This window comes from Pygocentrus nattereri, chromosome 6 (genome assembly GCF_015220715.1).
Source record: "Pygocentrus nattereri isolate fPygNat1 chromosome 6, fPygNat1.pri, whole genome shotgun sequence".
Classification (NCBI taxonomy): domain Eukaryota; kingdom Metazoa; phylum Chordata; class Actinopteri; order Characiformes; family Serrasalmidae; genus Pygocentrus; species Pygocentrus nattereri.
This window is the reverse complement of record NC_051216.1, coordinates 856483-870264: the sequence shown is the minus strand read 5'-3', so window position 1 is coordinate 870264 and position 13782 is coordinate 856483. Positions and strand designations below refer to the sequence as shown.

Genomic DNA, 13782 nt, shown 5'->3' with positions numbered 1-13782 from the left:
TGAAAACGTCGGCTCCGATGCCGACTGGAGGCAGGAGTTCTTGAAAACGTCGGCTCCGATGCCGACTGGAGGCAGGAGTTCTTGAAAACGTCGGCTCCGATGCCGACTGGAGGCAGGAGTTCTTGAAAACGTCGGCTCCGATGCCGACTGGAGGCGGGAGTTCTTGAAAACGTCGGCTCCGATGCCGACTGGAGGCGGGAGTTCTTTAAAACGTCGGCTCCGATGCCGACTGGAGACGGGAGTTCTTTAAAACGTCGGCTCCGATGCCGACTGGAGACAGGAGTTCTTTAAAACGTCGGCTCCGATGCCGACTGGAGGCAGGAGTTCTTTAGAACATCGGCTCCGATGCCGACTGGAGGCAGGATCGGATGCATTTGAAAATTAGAGGCAGCAGCTCAGCAACATGTATATTTGAGAACAAAGCTCAATAAGAAAACAGTGAAAAAAGTATCCGTGGTATTTTCGGCCTGTTTCAAGCTTCACATATCAGTGATTTAGACTTGGCATCAGATGTAATTCCACAAATCTCCACAGTGAAGCCAGCAGAAATTAGTACCAGGCTAATCTGACATTATAAGGCTACTTCAAAGGGATTTCTGAAGGTGCTGCATTAAACAATGTAACGACTCACAACTGGCAGATCTTTTTAAATTCACACCTGTTTCACAGCAGAAACAAAACTACGGAGTTGATGATTTGATCCATTAGCAGCTGAACTTCCTCCTAAACTCCACAGGCTCCAACCCGTACAGTACAGGCTCCTGCACGCTGAAATATGTTCTCTCCTGCTGTTCTAGACCAAGAGAACCAACTGCCGCTTTCTTCATCTCTGCGGGTGGTGGCCTTTGCTCCTGTTATGAATATTAAATATTACTCATGTCGTGCTGCATTTGCTGCTGGAGTGCGTCTCCAAGGTTTGACACTACACTGAGTCCTGACGTGTGACGTGCTGTGAAATGATGATCAATCTAAACACACTAATAACCACAGTAATGTTCACACACACCAGACTTACTGTGAGAGTGTCGTAGTCGGAGGACCTGGTGGTGGAGTTCAGAGCTGAGTACGTGTCGCTGGCAGAGTCTCTAACCTGCTGTAAAACACCAGAATATTGCAGCGTGTTTAATAAGGTTTTGGGTCATGTTAACCTCAGCTTGGCTTTTCTTGGCATTTGTTAACTTTTGTTAATATTTTTAAATTTTGTTAAATTATTAATAATTTTTACGGAGACTCTTATTGGGGAGGGCGGGGCTGGGAGACACCCTGGGTTGTGGGTGGGTGTCCCTGAGCTGAGAGGGAGACATAATCTGAGAAAGAAAACAAACTGAAGAATTCTGCTGATGTTCAGTTCAGCTGCCATGTACACATCAGGGCGCAGATGTAAACAAATCAAGCCCACAGGCAGCGTTTAACAGAAACCGTTAAGACTCCAAAATACTCCGCTAAAGCAGATTGGGAGGCTTTCCATGCTAAATTTGAACTGGACGCCAAGTAGCAAGAGTGGTCTGATGTTCTGGGCAGTGATGCGGCCCAAATTCCTTCGGTCTAAACAGTGAAACCGGTGAAGACAGGCAGGGGAACCATTAAGAAACCTCAGTTATATGGGCTCACGATCCCACGCCGTCTCCTGTACAGAGCAAATCTACCCAAGACCAGTTCCACTACACACAGTCTCCAGCTGGGCTGCTCATCCACACACAGCTGGCCCACCCACACAATGTGACTGAGGCCCTGGAGTCGGTGCTGGAGAGGGAAATGGTGAGTCCAGGAGCTTCATGGTGCACAGATGTCACCATTCCTGCAGTCGGAGTCCTGGAGTAGCCAGTGTGGATGCAGGAGACGACGTAAATGACCTGAAGACTGGCACTCCCGGGAGCCACACAGACAATGGCATGGTGCTGCACACACACACACACACACACACACACACAGCAGACTCACAGTCAGAGTGTCGTAGTCGGAGGACCTGGCGTTGGGGTTCAGAGCCGAGTACGTGTCGTCTCCACACTTCGGAGCCTTTCAGAGAGACGAGGAGAAACAGCTTCAGTTTATATTCAGGACCAGTCAGAGATTCTCACACAGGTACAGTGTTTAAGCTGAGGGTGCTGAAACGTTAAAGCCCCTGTCTGCTCATTTTCAGGATTTTCTTTTATGATCTAGAGTTTGTGATATTTTTATTCTGAACTGTCAGAGAAAAAATTTCTTTAAAATTACATTTTTGCCTTTTGTCTCTGTTTGATTTGAGTTGGGTGGGACTACATTTGGCACAGCTGATCTGTCAGAGTGCCACTCAGAGTTAGTAATCAGTATTACAGAAAGAAAAGAAAAGAAAATCCAGGTCGGAGCCCCAATGAGCGTCGCCAGCGGCGACAGGGGCACGGAAAAACTCCCTAAAGAGGAAGAAACCTTGAGAGGAACCAAGACTCAGAAGGGGAACCCATCCTCCTACGGTCCACACCGGATAGCAAACATTATTAGTATAAAGTTTATAGTACAAAGTGGGAAAAGAGAAGCAGCGATTAACTTGATTAGTTTATGATTGTGCAGCAGCATCTGAGGGTGAGGAGCATCTGAGGGTGAGGAGCATCTGAGGGTGAGGACTGCACAGCGTTGTAATGCAAGAAGTTCAGTGGTGGTCAAGCCGGTCCAGAAGGCTGGTGAACAGCAGCGCCCGATTAAGGCAGAAGAGGCAACAGAATCAGACGCACAGGATGGGCAGCTGATCAACTCGGCAGAGAAAGGAAAGAAAGACACGGTCAGTTCTGTAAAGAGTGACTGACCACAGAGTCAGTTCTGTACAGAGTGGCTGACCACAGAGTCAGTTCTGTAGAGAGTGGCTGACCACAGAGTCAGTTCTGTAGAGAGTGGCTGACCACAGAGTCAGTTCTGTAGAGAGTGGCTGACCACAGAGTCAGTTCTGTAAAGAGTGGCTGACCACAGAGTCAGTTCTGTAAAGAGTGGCTGACCACAGAGTCAGTTCTGTAAAGAGTGGCTGGCCACAGAGTCAGTTCTGTACAGAGTGGCTGACCACAGAGTCAGTTCTGTAGAGAGTGGCTGACCACAGAGTCAGTTCTTTAAAGAGTGGCTGACCACAGAGTCAGTTCTGTAGAGAGTGGCTGACCACAGAGTCAGTTCTGTAAAGAGTGGCTGGCCACAGAGTCAGTTCTGTAAAGAGTGGCTGGCCACAGAGTCAGTTCTGTAAAGAGTGGCTGACCACAGAGTCAGTTCTGTAAAGAGTGGCTGACCACAGATTACAGTATAACAGAGCAGCAGAGACTCCAGGAGGTCCAGATCTGACAGGGAGACTAAGCACCAAAGGCTCCACTCAACAAGTGAGTTTTTAGCCTAGACTTAAAGACTGAGGCTGAGTCTGAGTCCCGAACATTAGCAGGAAGATTATTCCAGAGCTGGGGGGCTCTGTATGAGAAGCTACGCCCACTGATGGAGATTTATTAGTTCTAGGTACCAGTGGTGAGCAGCACCTTGTGATCTAAGTAGGCCTGATGGTTCATAGTGGGAGAGAAGGTCACTCAGGCGCTGAGGGGCGAGTCCGTTTAGAGCTTTATAGGTCAGTAATAGGATTTTATAATCAGTGTGAAGTTTAACTGGTAACCAGTGCAGGGCTGATAAAACTGGGCTGATATGGTCGAACTTTCTGGTTCTTGTGAGAATCTGGCTGCAGCTTTCTGGACCAGCTGAAGCTTGTTGAGGCTTTTGCTGGGACGTCCAGACAGCAGGACATTACAGTGTCCAGCCTTGAAGTAATGAATGCATGAACTAGCTTTTCTGCTTCCTGTAGAGATCATGCATTTCTTAATTTAGCGATATTGTGGAGATGCAGGACGGCTGTTCTAGTGATATTAGTTATATGTGCGTTGAAGGACAGATCAGCGTCCATCACGACACCAAGACTTTTAACAGATGAGCTTGATGCAGCTGAGAGATTGTTAAGTTTAAGTGTTGAGTTAGACAGTTTGTTTCTAGCTGCTTTTGGACCAAGAAGCAGGACCTCTGTTTTATCAGAGTTAAGTAGCAGAAAGTTACTAGACATCCAGTCTTTTATGTCTTTTACACAGTCCTCAATGTTGTCATCTGGTTTGCTTGATATATATAAGGTGTTTACTGACAATGGTGCCTAATGGTAGCACATATATTGTGAATAATAAAGGTCCTAAAACAGAGCCTTGAGGAACACCATACTTTACTTTTACAAGGACAGATGATTCGCCCTTTACATTAATGAACTGATAGCGATCAGTGAGGTAGGACCTGAACCAGGAAAGAGCTGTTCCTGTTACCTCTACAGGGTTTTCTAGTCTATCTAGTAGGATAGAGTGGTCTATTGTGTCAAATGCTGCACTAAGATCAAGGAGGACTAGCAGAGACACATTTCCTTTGTCAGAGAAAAATAAAAAGATCATTCACAGTTTTTACTAGTGCTGTTTCTGTACTGTGATGTGGCCTAAAACCAGACTGGAATTTTTAATGTAGATGATTCCTATGAAAATAGGAGCTGAATTGTTTTACTACCACTTTTTCCAGGATCTTGGATATAAAGGGGAGATTCGAGATGGGTCTATAGTTTGATAGTTCACAGGGATCGAGGTTCTCTTTTTTAACCAGTGGTCTAATTACAATTAAAACACAATGAGGACCACAGAAATTCCTCCACTGTGTCCGCTAATCTGACCGCTGACTAATAACGGGAGCAGAGTCCAGCAGTTAGATGGTTACAGGTTATGGATATAACGTTACTGCTGAGCGTTCAGTATCAGACATGATCCGTCTGATCTACCCATCGTCAGATAAAAGCCTGAGTTCTCCAACATGATCTGGAAATGTCATTAAATCTCTAAAATGACCAGCAGACAGTTTCTTCTCCTTTCTGCACTTGGGTCTCTCCAATTCGGAGAGCGGCTGAGCAGAGTGAAGTGGTCCGTTTTTCAGGGCGAGGGCTTAAACGTGCAGGGCTGAACTTCTGCTACTGGGTGGCTCTCTGCTCATGATTTAGTGACGCCCACAAGGCGAACAACAGTTCACAGATTGATCTGGGTCCACTGTCGAGTCTTGAGTGTCCAGTAGACAATACTCTAGCCCTAAATGATGTGGAAAAGCTGGTGCCTTTAGAACCTCCAGGCTGGACTCCTGTAACACCATTTTAGCTGGAAGCCCCAACACCTTATTAAATAAGCTCCAACTGGTCCAGAGTGCAGCTGCAAAAAACTTTGACCATATATCCCCAATCCTGTCATCCTCACACCGTCTGCCTGTTAAATTTGGTGTAGAGTATAAAATCCTTCTGATAAAGTGTGAATCATTAAATGGCCCTGCAGTATCGTAGTGAATTCATTCAGTCATATGAACCCAAAATAACGACTCGCTGACGGTTCCTCAGATTAGAAAAACCACAGCAGGGGCTCAAGCTTTTTCCTACGTATCCCCAAAATTGTGGGATCATCTCCCGACCTCTGTTCGGGACTCAGACACGCTCTCTACATTTAAAACTAGACTCAAAACTTTTCTGTTCACATGAGCGTTTTACTAATATCAGCTGTTGCACTATTACTCACTAATATCTCTCCATAAATGGACCTGTCCTGTTAATCAATCTCTCTCTTTATTTCAGCCTCTGAGCGACGTCTGCCTGAGTTCCCACATGGGAGTCACCAGAGCTGCTAGAGTCACCAGAGCGCTCTGTTGGCTGATCTGCACCTCACCATCATGAACTGACCCTCATGAACTGACCCTCCTGCTGCTGCTGCACAAACTCAGTCTATCTAATTAACCGGTGCTCCACCTGTTTTCCCTCGTTGTGAACTATAATACTTTATACTAATGCTGTTTGCTATCCGGTGTGGTCCAGAGGAGGATGGGAGCAAAGATGTCCTGTTGGTCTCAGCTGTTTTTTCCAGCAGGCTGAGCTGCAGGCATTACACTGTACAAATGTAAACCTACTAAACACCTGGCAGGTGTGACGGCTTCAGATAGGAGTCTGTGTACAAACTACATTCCTCACTGTTTCAACATGTTTTGCCTCTTTTCTTTCAAAACCATATTTACTGTGTGTAGCGCTTCAGTTCTGTCCTTCAGACTGAAGGTTCTTCTATAATGAAACGCTTATTTGAAGACGCATCAAACCTAAAACTGCTGCGAGCTGCAGGTGAACAGCATTGTGGGAATGACAGACAAAGTCCTGCACATCAAATTGGAAAGGAAAGGTTGTGTTAACCTGTTGGAAGCTCTAATCTAATGTGTTTTGTTTGGGTTGATTCTCAGTACCTGAACATCTGCTCCTCCCTCTGCTCCTCTCTTCCTCCTAAACACACAGATTAAACACAGACAGGCTGTTTTAGGAGTTTCCATTTGAGGATAAAATTGAGCTCCTGATTAAAACTGCATTTCATAGTAATAACCAGCTCACTCACTGAAGACAGACAGCAGCAGTAATAAGAGACAGAACCAGAGCAGAACCGACTCCAACGGTTCCCCACACAGCAAACTGCTTCCACAGCCCAGCTGAACAGAGATGAAGAACCTTTTAGAACATTTATACAGATAAACCCTTTTAGAATAAAGTACTCTACAGCAGTTTGACTCCACCCATTCAGTCTACAGTAATATAGCCCCGCCCCTTAGGCCTACAGCAATTAAGCCCCGCCTGTTCAGGCTACAGCTGTTTTGCCCCGCCCACTCCCAAAGTGATGCGATTGCTGTTCCTGCAGAAAATCTGTAGCAGATGCTACCGACCTGTCCTGCACTGCCCTGAGGAAAAACACAAAAGGCCTGATTTCTGACTAATAGTCTGATAAAAAGGCAGCATAACATCCCATAACACACCTGATGTAAGAGTCCATTCTGATGAGGTGGATGATCCGTATGGATTCTCTGCCGTACAGTAGAAAACTCCATCTGCTCCTGCAGCTAAAGTTAAACTGGCTCCTTCTCCAAACTGTGTGATGTTCCCTCCTGTCTTCCTGAACCAGGTGTAAGAGCTGGCAGGGGTGGAGTCGCTGACACAGACCAGCGTGACGGAGCCGTTAACCTCAGTCTCAGATACAGATGGAGGTCTGGGAGAGTCTGAACGAGACAGAGACTCGACTAGTTACTGAGCTTCTTACACTCAGAGAAAAACATCATACAGAACAAACTGCTCTTACTCTGAACTATAAGAGAAACTCCTGAACAGTGTTTGGGGAGTCACTAAATGAAAGGAACTCAGTTTAAACTGTTGTAATGAATTCACTGTAACACTTTCTAACATGTCACACTGAGGATTAACGAACACCATGAATAAAACCTCACAAGTACAAACGAATGATATTGGACAGAATCAAAAACACAAACTGAATTATATTAGAACTGTATAATCAGCGTCTCTCAGAGTGACTGAACATGAGTTCACTGTAATCCAGTGGAAGCTGCCAGTGAGATGATCGAGTGAGTGCAGGATGTTCTGGAGGTTCTGTTCTGTTCTGAGGGCAGATTAAAGTGAGGTCTTACAGACGGCAGGAGAGCCGAGCTCCTCATATCCTTTCACAGCGCAGGAGTAGCTGCCAGCATCCACAGTTCTGTCTCTCAGCTCCAGTTCATTTCTGTTCTGGTCAGATACAGGCTGTCCGTTCCTGTACCAGATGTAGGTGGGGTTGTTGGGCAGAGTGCAGGTGGAGCTGCAGTTCAGCTTCTTTACTCCTCCATCTGTATCTGACACTGTAACCTTCAGATCTGCAGGTGATTTTAAACAAGGTTTAGTGTTATTTTCATCTGTAGACACTCTTCCAGTTAACTCCCCTCACTGTATGTTATCTAGTAGGGGTGTGTATGGACACTCGGTTCACTGTTCCAGGGGTCAGTATCTGAATGTATGTAAAGTCAGGGAGGAAATAATACAGATCAACTTCCTTTTTCCTTTCCTGAGATTATCCGACTATCCACTCATTCACCCTTACAGACACTGGAATATCGGAATTAGTCAGAATGCAGGTCTTTATTATCCAGAGTTACCTGTGACGGACAGAGTGACTCCAGGACTGCCAGAGAAACTGCCGTCAGGATGATCAGTGTAGAATCTGAAGCTGTATGTGTGAGCGTCGCTCTCTCTCAGGTCAGTGATGGTCATTCTACAGGAGTTCAGGGTCCGGCTGTACTGCACTCTCCCCTCATACTGATCAGACTCTCGTACATCCTCAGGCTCAGCACCAAACTTCCACTGACTTTCAATGAACCAGAGTGATCTATTCACTGTGAGTCCTTCAGGGTGTTTATAAGAGCAGGACAGATCAACTGATGATCCTTTCAGAGCACAGACACGTCCAGGAGTGTAGGTCACAGCCCAGTCCAGTTTACCTGGAACACAGAGTCACAGCCAGGAAGGAGGAATTTTATAATATTAGAATATCAGTCTGCTACTGAGTAACAACACTATCCAGCGTTATACCCTCAGAAACAACCTTTGCTTTATAAAATGATGAATGTAGCTCTTTATAACTGTTTGAAGTCCCAGTCGTTCTGCTGTCTAACATCTCCAAAGAATGACCCTCATTAAAAGTCCATGTAGAGGTGTAACTAAAGCTCTTCCTCTCAGAAAAGCTGAGGGAACAGCAGAGAGACACTGGCAGTGAGACAGACAGAGACAGTGAGAGAGAAACGTACCACAGTAAATACACATTGCTAGGACCTCAGGGAAAAGCCTGGACCCCGACTGGACTGGGAGCAGATCGGAGGAGTGAAGATGGGATTATAGACGCCCCAAACCACAGGATAATCTGGGGACATCGTTGTTTAGGACCCCTCTGATACTGGAGACCTTCTGCAATTTCAGATTTGGCCCAGTTATCCTGTAGTGTCTGTGTGGCTACCTGTCTGTCTGTGTCTGTCTGTCTGCCCTGTGATGGACTGGCGACCTGTCCAGGTTGAATCCTGCCTTCCACCCAATGCCAGTTGGGATGAGTTCCAGCTCCTCCGTGACCCAGAAGGATAAGCGGTTTAGACAACGTGTGCATTTTATTTTATTCACTACATTTAAATGTTCTGGGGCTTTTACCAGGGGGCGGGGCTTAGAGGAGGGCGGTCACCTGCAGTCTGTATTTGTAGCCTGATTTTGAGTGACAGGTCTTCTGAACAGCCTCTCAGCATTAACCGCCTCCAGCACGGGAGAACATGTGGTACTGAGAGCCGCTATGAGTGCAGCGCTGTTCCGATGTTGTGGACTGTGTTTTAAATTATTGATGAATCATGTTTATCAGTCTTGTGTCCAGCTGTGAAAAATGATGTCATTTGGGAAATTATATTTACAGAAATCAACAAAGTCTGTAAGATAAGATAAAAACGTCTCTTCTTTTCCATCAAACCCCTTTAAACCAGTTTATAAATCACTGCTTGTGTTGGTTTTCACCAGCTGGTCCAGCATTTCTGGATTCCCAGTCCTTCACCATCTACTCTGAAGCACTGACGCTGTGGAAACGTGTGTTTAGTGGGCTTTAACTCCGGCTGTGCTCGGCGTCTCACTCCTCCTGCAAGTTCATCAACCAGCTCATCTGAGTGTCTCTGATCATCATTTTCATCCTGCAGCTCCAAATTAATCTGAGCTCTGTACAAATTTAAGGAGCTTCAGAAGAAGAGAGATGAAATCTCCACCGGTCACTAAAGCAGCAGCTGGACTCATAATTAATCAGTTATTAGTCAGCCTTTGATCAGCTGATAGCAGCAGCTGGCTAGTGCAGCATCCCATAATGCACCTATAGGAGCCTAAATGTAGCCTAGAGCATTAGAATGTGATTATTGAAAATAATGCAATATTTAAGTTTATTATTAATTACAGTTAATTTTATTTGAAGGGTTTGAAAGTTGATATGTTATCATTTACAAGTTAAGGTACCTCAGCAACATATAAAAAATAATTGATGTATGTTGTTTAAGGATAGACATATAGAACAGAATGGTCGCCTCTTGATAGCTCTGCGCTGTGGGAGGGGCTAAGAGAGAGTAACAGAGGGGGGAGGGTAAACAGTGGTCTGTTCGCGCTGGAGAAGAAAAGATGGAGTGGTAAAGCCAAACAGTTTTTCGACCTCACTTTAGCTCTCCTTGTTGGTTAACTTTGGAACGAATTTTTGGAAAGGAATCTGTTTCAACCTGTCTTTCAAGCAGTAAACTGTTCAACTTTCAACCAAGTGGTTCTGTGGAATTTTTGTCGTATTCTTCCCTATTTTTTTTTTTTGGTGGACTTAAACCAAAGGGAGAGTGGTAGAGCGGCAAGCTAAGGCTCATTACTACATGGAAGCTATATCTTTAGTCAAAAAACTGGACTTGGAAATTGCTTGAATCAAGATTTGAAGGAAGGAAACTGGAGGTGGAAAAGATAGCAAGTTGTAAGTAATTTTCTTTGCTTTGCTATTGCAAGCTAACTGAAGCTAATTCTGGAGTACTCTGTAATCTTTACTACTTAAGTGGAAATTTGCACTAGCCATGGATGAACAAGCAGAAAGTGGAAAATGGGTAGTAAAAATGACAGAAGGCTGTAGAAGAGCACAAGTATAGACAAGTTCAGGCACGTAAAGGCAAGCTGTCTCAAATTACTAGTATGGTGAAGCAAATTGAGCAATTAATGGAAGATGCTGCAAGTGCTGACATTGTTAAAAAAAAATGCGAATTGACTTTCATCGTTTGCACCAAGAATTCTTGGAATTAAATTCTGGTTTGCAGCAATACATGACAAAGGATGAATTTTTGGATGATCAAAGAGATCGACTCCAAAAATAAATCATTAAATGACTTCTTCTGGAAATGTGAGGAATGGATGAAAGGAGTCATGAAACGCTCCGAGCAGGCTGAAGAACATGATGGACAAATAACTCCCAAGGATAGTAGGTCCACATCTTCAAAATCGATCACTAAAGAGACAAGTAGATCGGGATCACGATGTGGAAGCTTGTTGTCCTCATCTTCTTCAGTCAGAATAAAGGCAGAGATGGAGCACGCAGCATTAAAAGCAAAGGCTGCAGCTTTAAATGAGGAGTTGGCCATAGAAAGGGAAGAAGCAGATTGGTAGGCTAATAAAAGACAGAGAAGCAGAGTTTGAGGCTGAACAAAAAAGGCAAGAAACTATAATGCAAGCTAGAAAGGAGAAACATGCAATGCAGACTGCTCTGGCAGAATCTGGAGCAAAAATGGAAGTTTTACAAAAATATGAACAAGAACAAGAAGTTGAGAGCATCAATAAGGTTGAAGAGCAAGTTGAAAAAACAAGGAATGTTAGTTTTCAGCCATCACAGAAGGGCTCACCTTTGTCCAGTGTTGAACCACAAATTCAGCCAGAAAGGCATCTAAGAACCCTGACAATGCCGGGCACAGAAAACAAGCATGAATCTGCATTTGATATTCTATGCACAGCCATGTCTCAACAAGCCAAGAGTACCTTGTAAAGAATCACAAAATGTCATTGCTCCCTGAGCTTATGATTCCAATATTCAAGGGGGATCCGCTTGAGTATAAATCATTTATTAGATCTATTGAGCACGGAATTGAAGGTCGTACTAGTGACAGTCGTGATCGGCTACAATTTTTGTTGCAATATACAAGTGGACAACCACACGAATTGGTAAAGAGTTGTATCCACATGGAGCCATCAGCAGGGTACATGAAGGCAAAGCAGATGTTAAGAGAGTTTTTTGGTGACGAATACAAGACAGCGGAAGCATATATCAAGGAGGCTTTGGACTGGCAGGTAATTAAGCCAGAGGATGGCGCTGCACTACAGTCCTTTGCATTGTTTCTCACCAGCTGCTCCAATGCAATGTCAGACATTAGTTATATGGAAGACTTGGACAACACAGCTAATATAAAGGCGCTGACGAACAAACTTCCATATAAACTTAAAGAAGCTTGGAGAAAATTAGCCTGTGACTTACAAGAAAAAACAAAGGCACGGGTTAAGTTTAAGGATTTTGTTGACTTTGTCAATAAACAAGTCAAATACATATTGCATCCACTCTATGGAAGCATAAAGGAAGCTAGTACAAGTATGAGAGATCCAGTTCGACAGAAACCAAGGACACATACGGAGACAGTCAAATCAAAGAAGGTGTTCTCAACTGCAGTTGTCTCTCCAGGAATCGAAAACAAAACCAAAAGGGACAACATTCAACAAACAACACCAAAAACACAAGTTGTTCACGTGGATACGAGCAGTAAGCCTTGTCTTTATTGCAAAGGGGAGCAACATGGACTCATGGCTTGCAGAAAACTTAGAAGTAAGCCCCACCAAGAAAAAATTTAGGTCTGTGTTTTGCATGTTTGAAACATGGTCACATGAGTAGTAATTGCAAAGAGAAAGTTCAGTGCCAAGAATGCTCTCGTATGCATCCAACACTACTACACTTGAAGACTAAAGACTCAAAGGATGAAACAGCAATGGAAGTATGTGAGCAACAATCCATATCAAGTGCCCTCGTACAAAAGATGGAAGCTTGTGGTGTTACTGGGGCCGGTAAGGAAGAATGTGCTTTTCCTATTGTTCCAGTGCGTGTTAAGGCACTTAAGGGAACCAAAATAGCCACAACCTATGCATTTTAGGATCCAGGTAGCTCAGCTACATTTGCAAACGAATCACTAATAAATCAACTGAACATGCATGGGCGCAACACAAGCATCTTATTGCGGACAATGGGAAAGGAAGCTGTGGTAGACACTTGCATTGTGAATGCATTGGAGGTCAGTAGTTTGGATGGTAACCAGTTTATTCCACTTTCGGAGGTGTTTTCACAAAAAACCATCCCTGTGACCAAAGACAATATTCCCCAACAAGAGGATGTTAACAGATGGCCTCATCTAAAGGATGTGAAACTTGCCAGTATACAATCAGGGATTGGATTGCTTATAAGAGCAAATGTTCCCAAGGCAATTGAGCCACTACAGGTGGTTAATAGTGTGGATGACAGACCATATGCCATGAGAACTGTATTAGGCTGGACAATAAATGGACCACTTAGAGGTGGATGCAATGCAAAGGAGGGAGAGAAATTGTCAGATGTCACTGTAAATCGAATTTCAGTAGCCAAGTTAGAAGAACTTTGGCAGCTGCAGTTCAAGCAAGACTTTCCTGATGCTGGACAAAATGAGAACATCGAAATGTCAAAGGAAGATCACCAAGCTGTCCCAGCCTGCAAAATTGGTGGATGGTCATTACAGTATTTGTCTTCCATTGAGAAACAAGTCGATGTGTATCCCAAACAATAGATCAGTTGCTGAGCAACGAGCGCTGAACTTGAGGAAAAGATTCACTAGAGATGTTAAGCTTCATAGTGAATATGCTGCGTTTATGGATAACCTCTTCAAGAAAGGCTACGCGGTGAGGCTCAAAGGTGCTGATAGTGAGCCTACTGAGGGACGAACCTGGTATCTGCCTCATCATGGAGTCAGGCATCCCGTCAAGCAAAAACTGCGTGTTGTCTTTGATTGCAGAGCAAGCTTTCAAGGAACATCGCTTAACCAACAGCTCCTGCAGGGACCAGATTTATCAAGTTCTCTTGTAGGAGTCCTCTTGAGGTTCCGGCAGGAGATTGTGGCAGTTATGGCTGATGTAGAGGCTATGTTCTACCAGGTCAGAGTCAATGATGAAGACACAAATCTTATCAGATTCCTCTGGTGGCTGGATGGGAACTATGAACAAGAGCTTGTTGAACACAAGATGCTGGTGCACATTTTTGGGGCAACATCATCGCCAAGTGTAGCAACTTTTGCACTGCAAAAATGTGCAACAGATTTCGAGGAGGAATTTGGACATGAAGC

The 13782-nt window shown here is 44.5% G+C and overlaps 1 protein-coding gene across 1 annotated transcript; it reads right to left on the bottom strand.

Annotated features, from left to right (window-relative positions):
• Positions 1-379: 379 nt before the first annotated feature.
• On the bottom strand, positions 380-13417 carry LOC119263578. Its single transcript, XM_037539097.1, has 9 exons — positions 13387-13417; positions 8002-8343; positions 7501-7722; positions 6838-7077; positions 6426-6516; positions 6280-6316; positions 1942-2016; positions 1016-1093; positions 380-851 (listed from the first exon to the last, which is right to left on the bottom strand). Exons 1-9 carry the CDS (start codon positions 13415-13417, stop codon positions 705-707), a joined length of 1263 nt encoding a protein of 420 aa, XP_037394994.1. The 3' UTR covers positions 380-704.
• Positions 13418-13782: the final 365 nt, after the last annotated feature.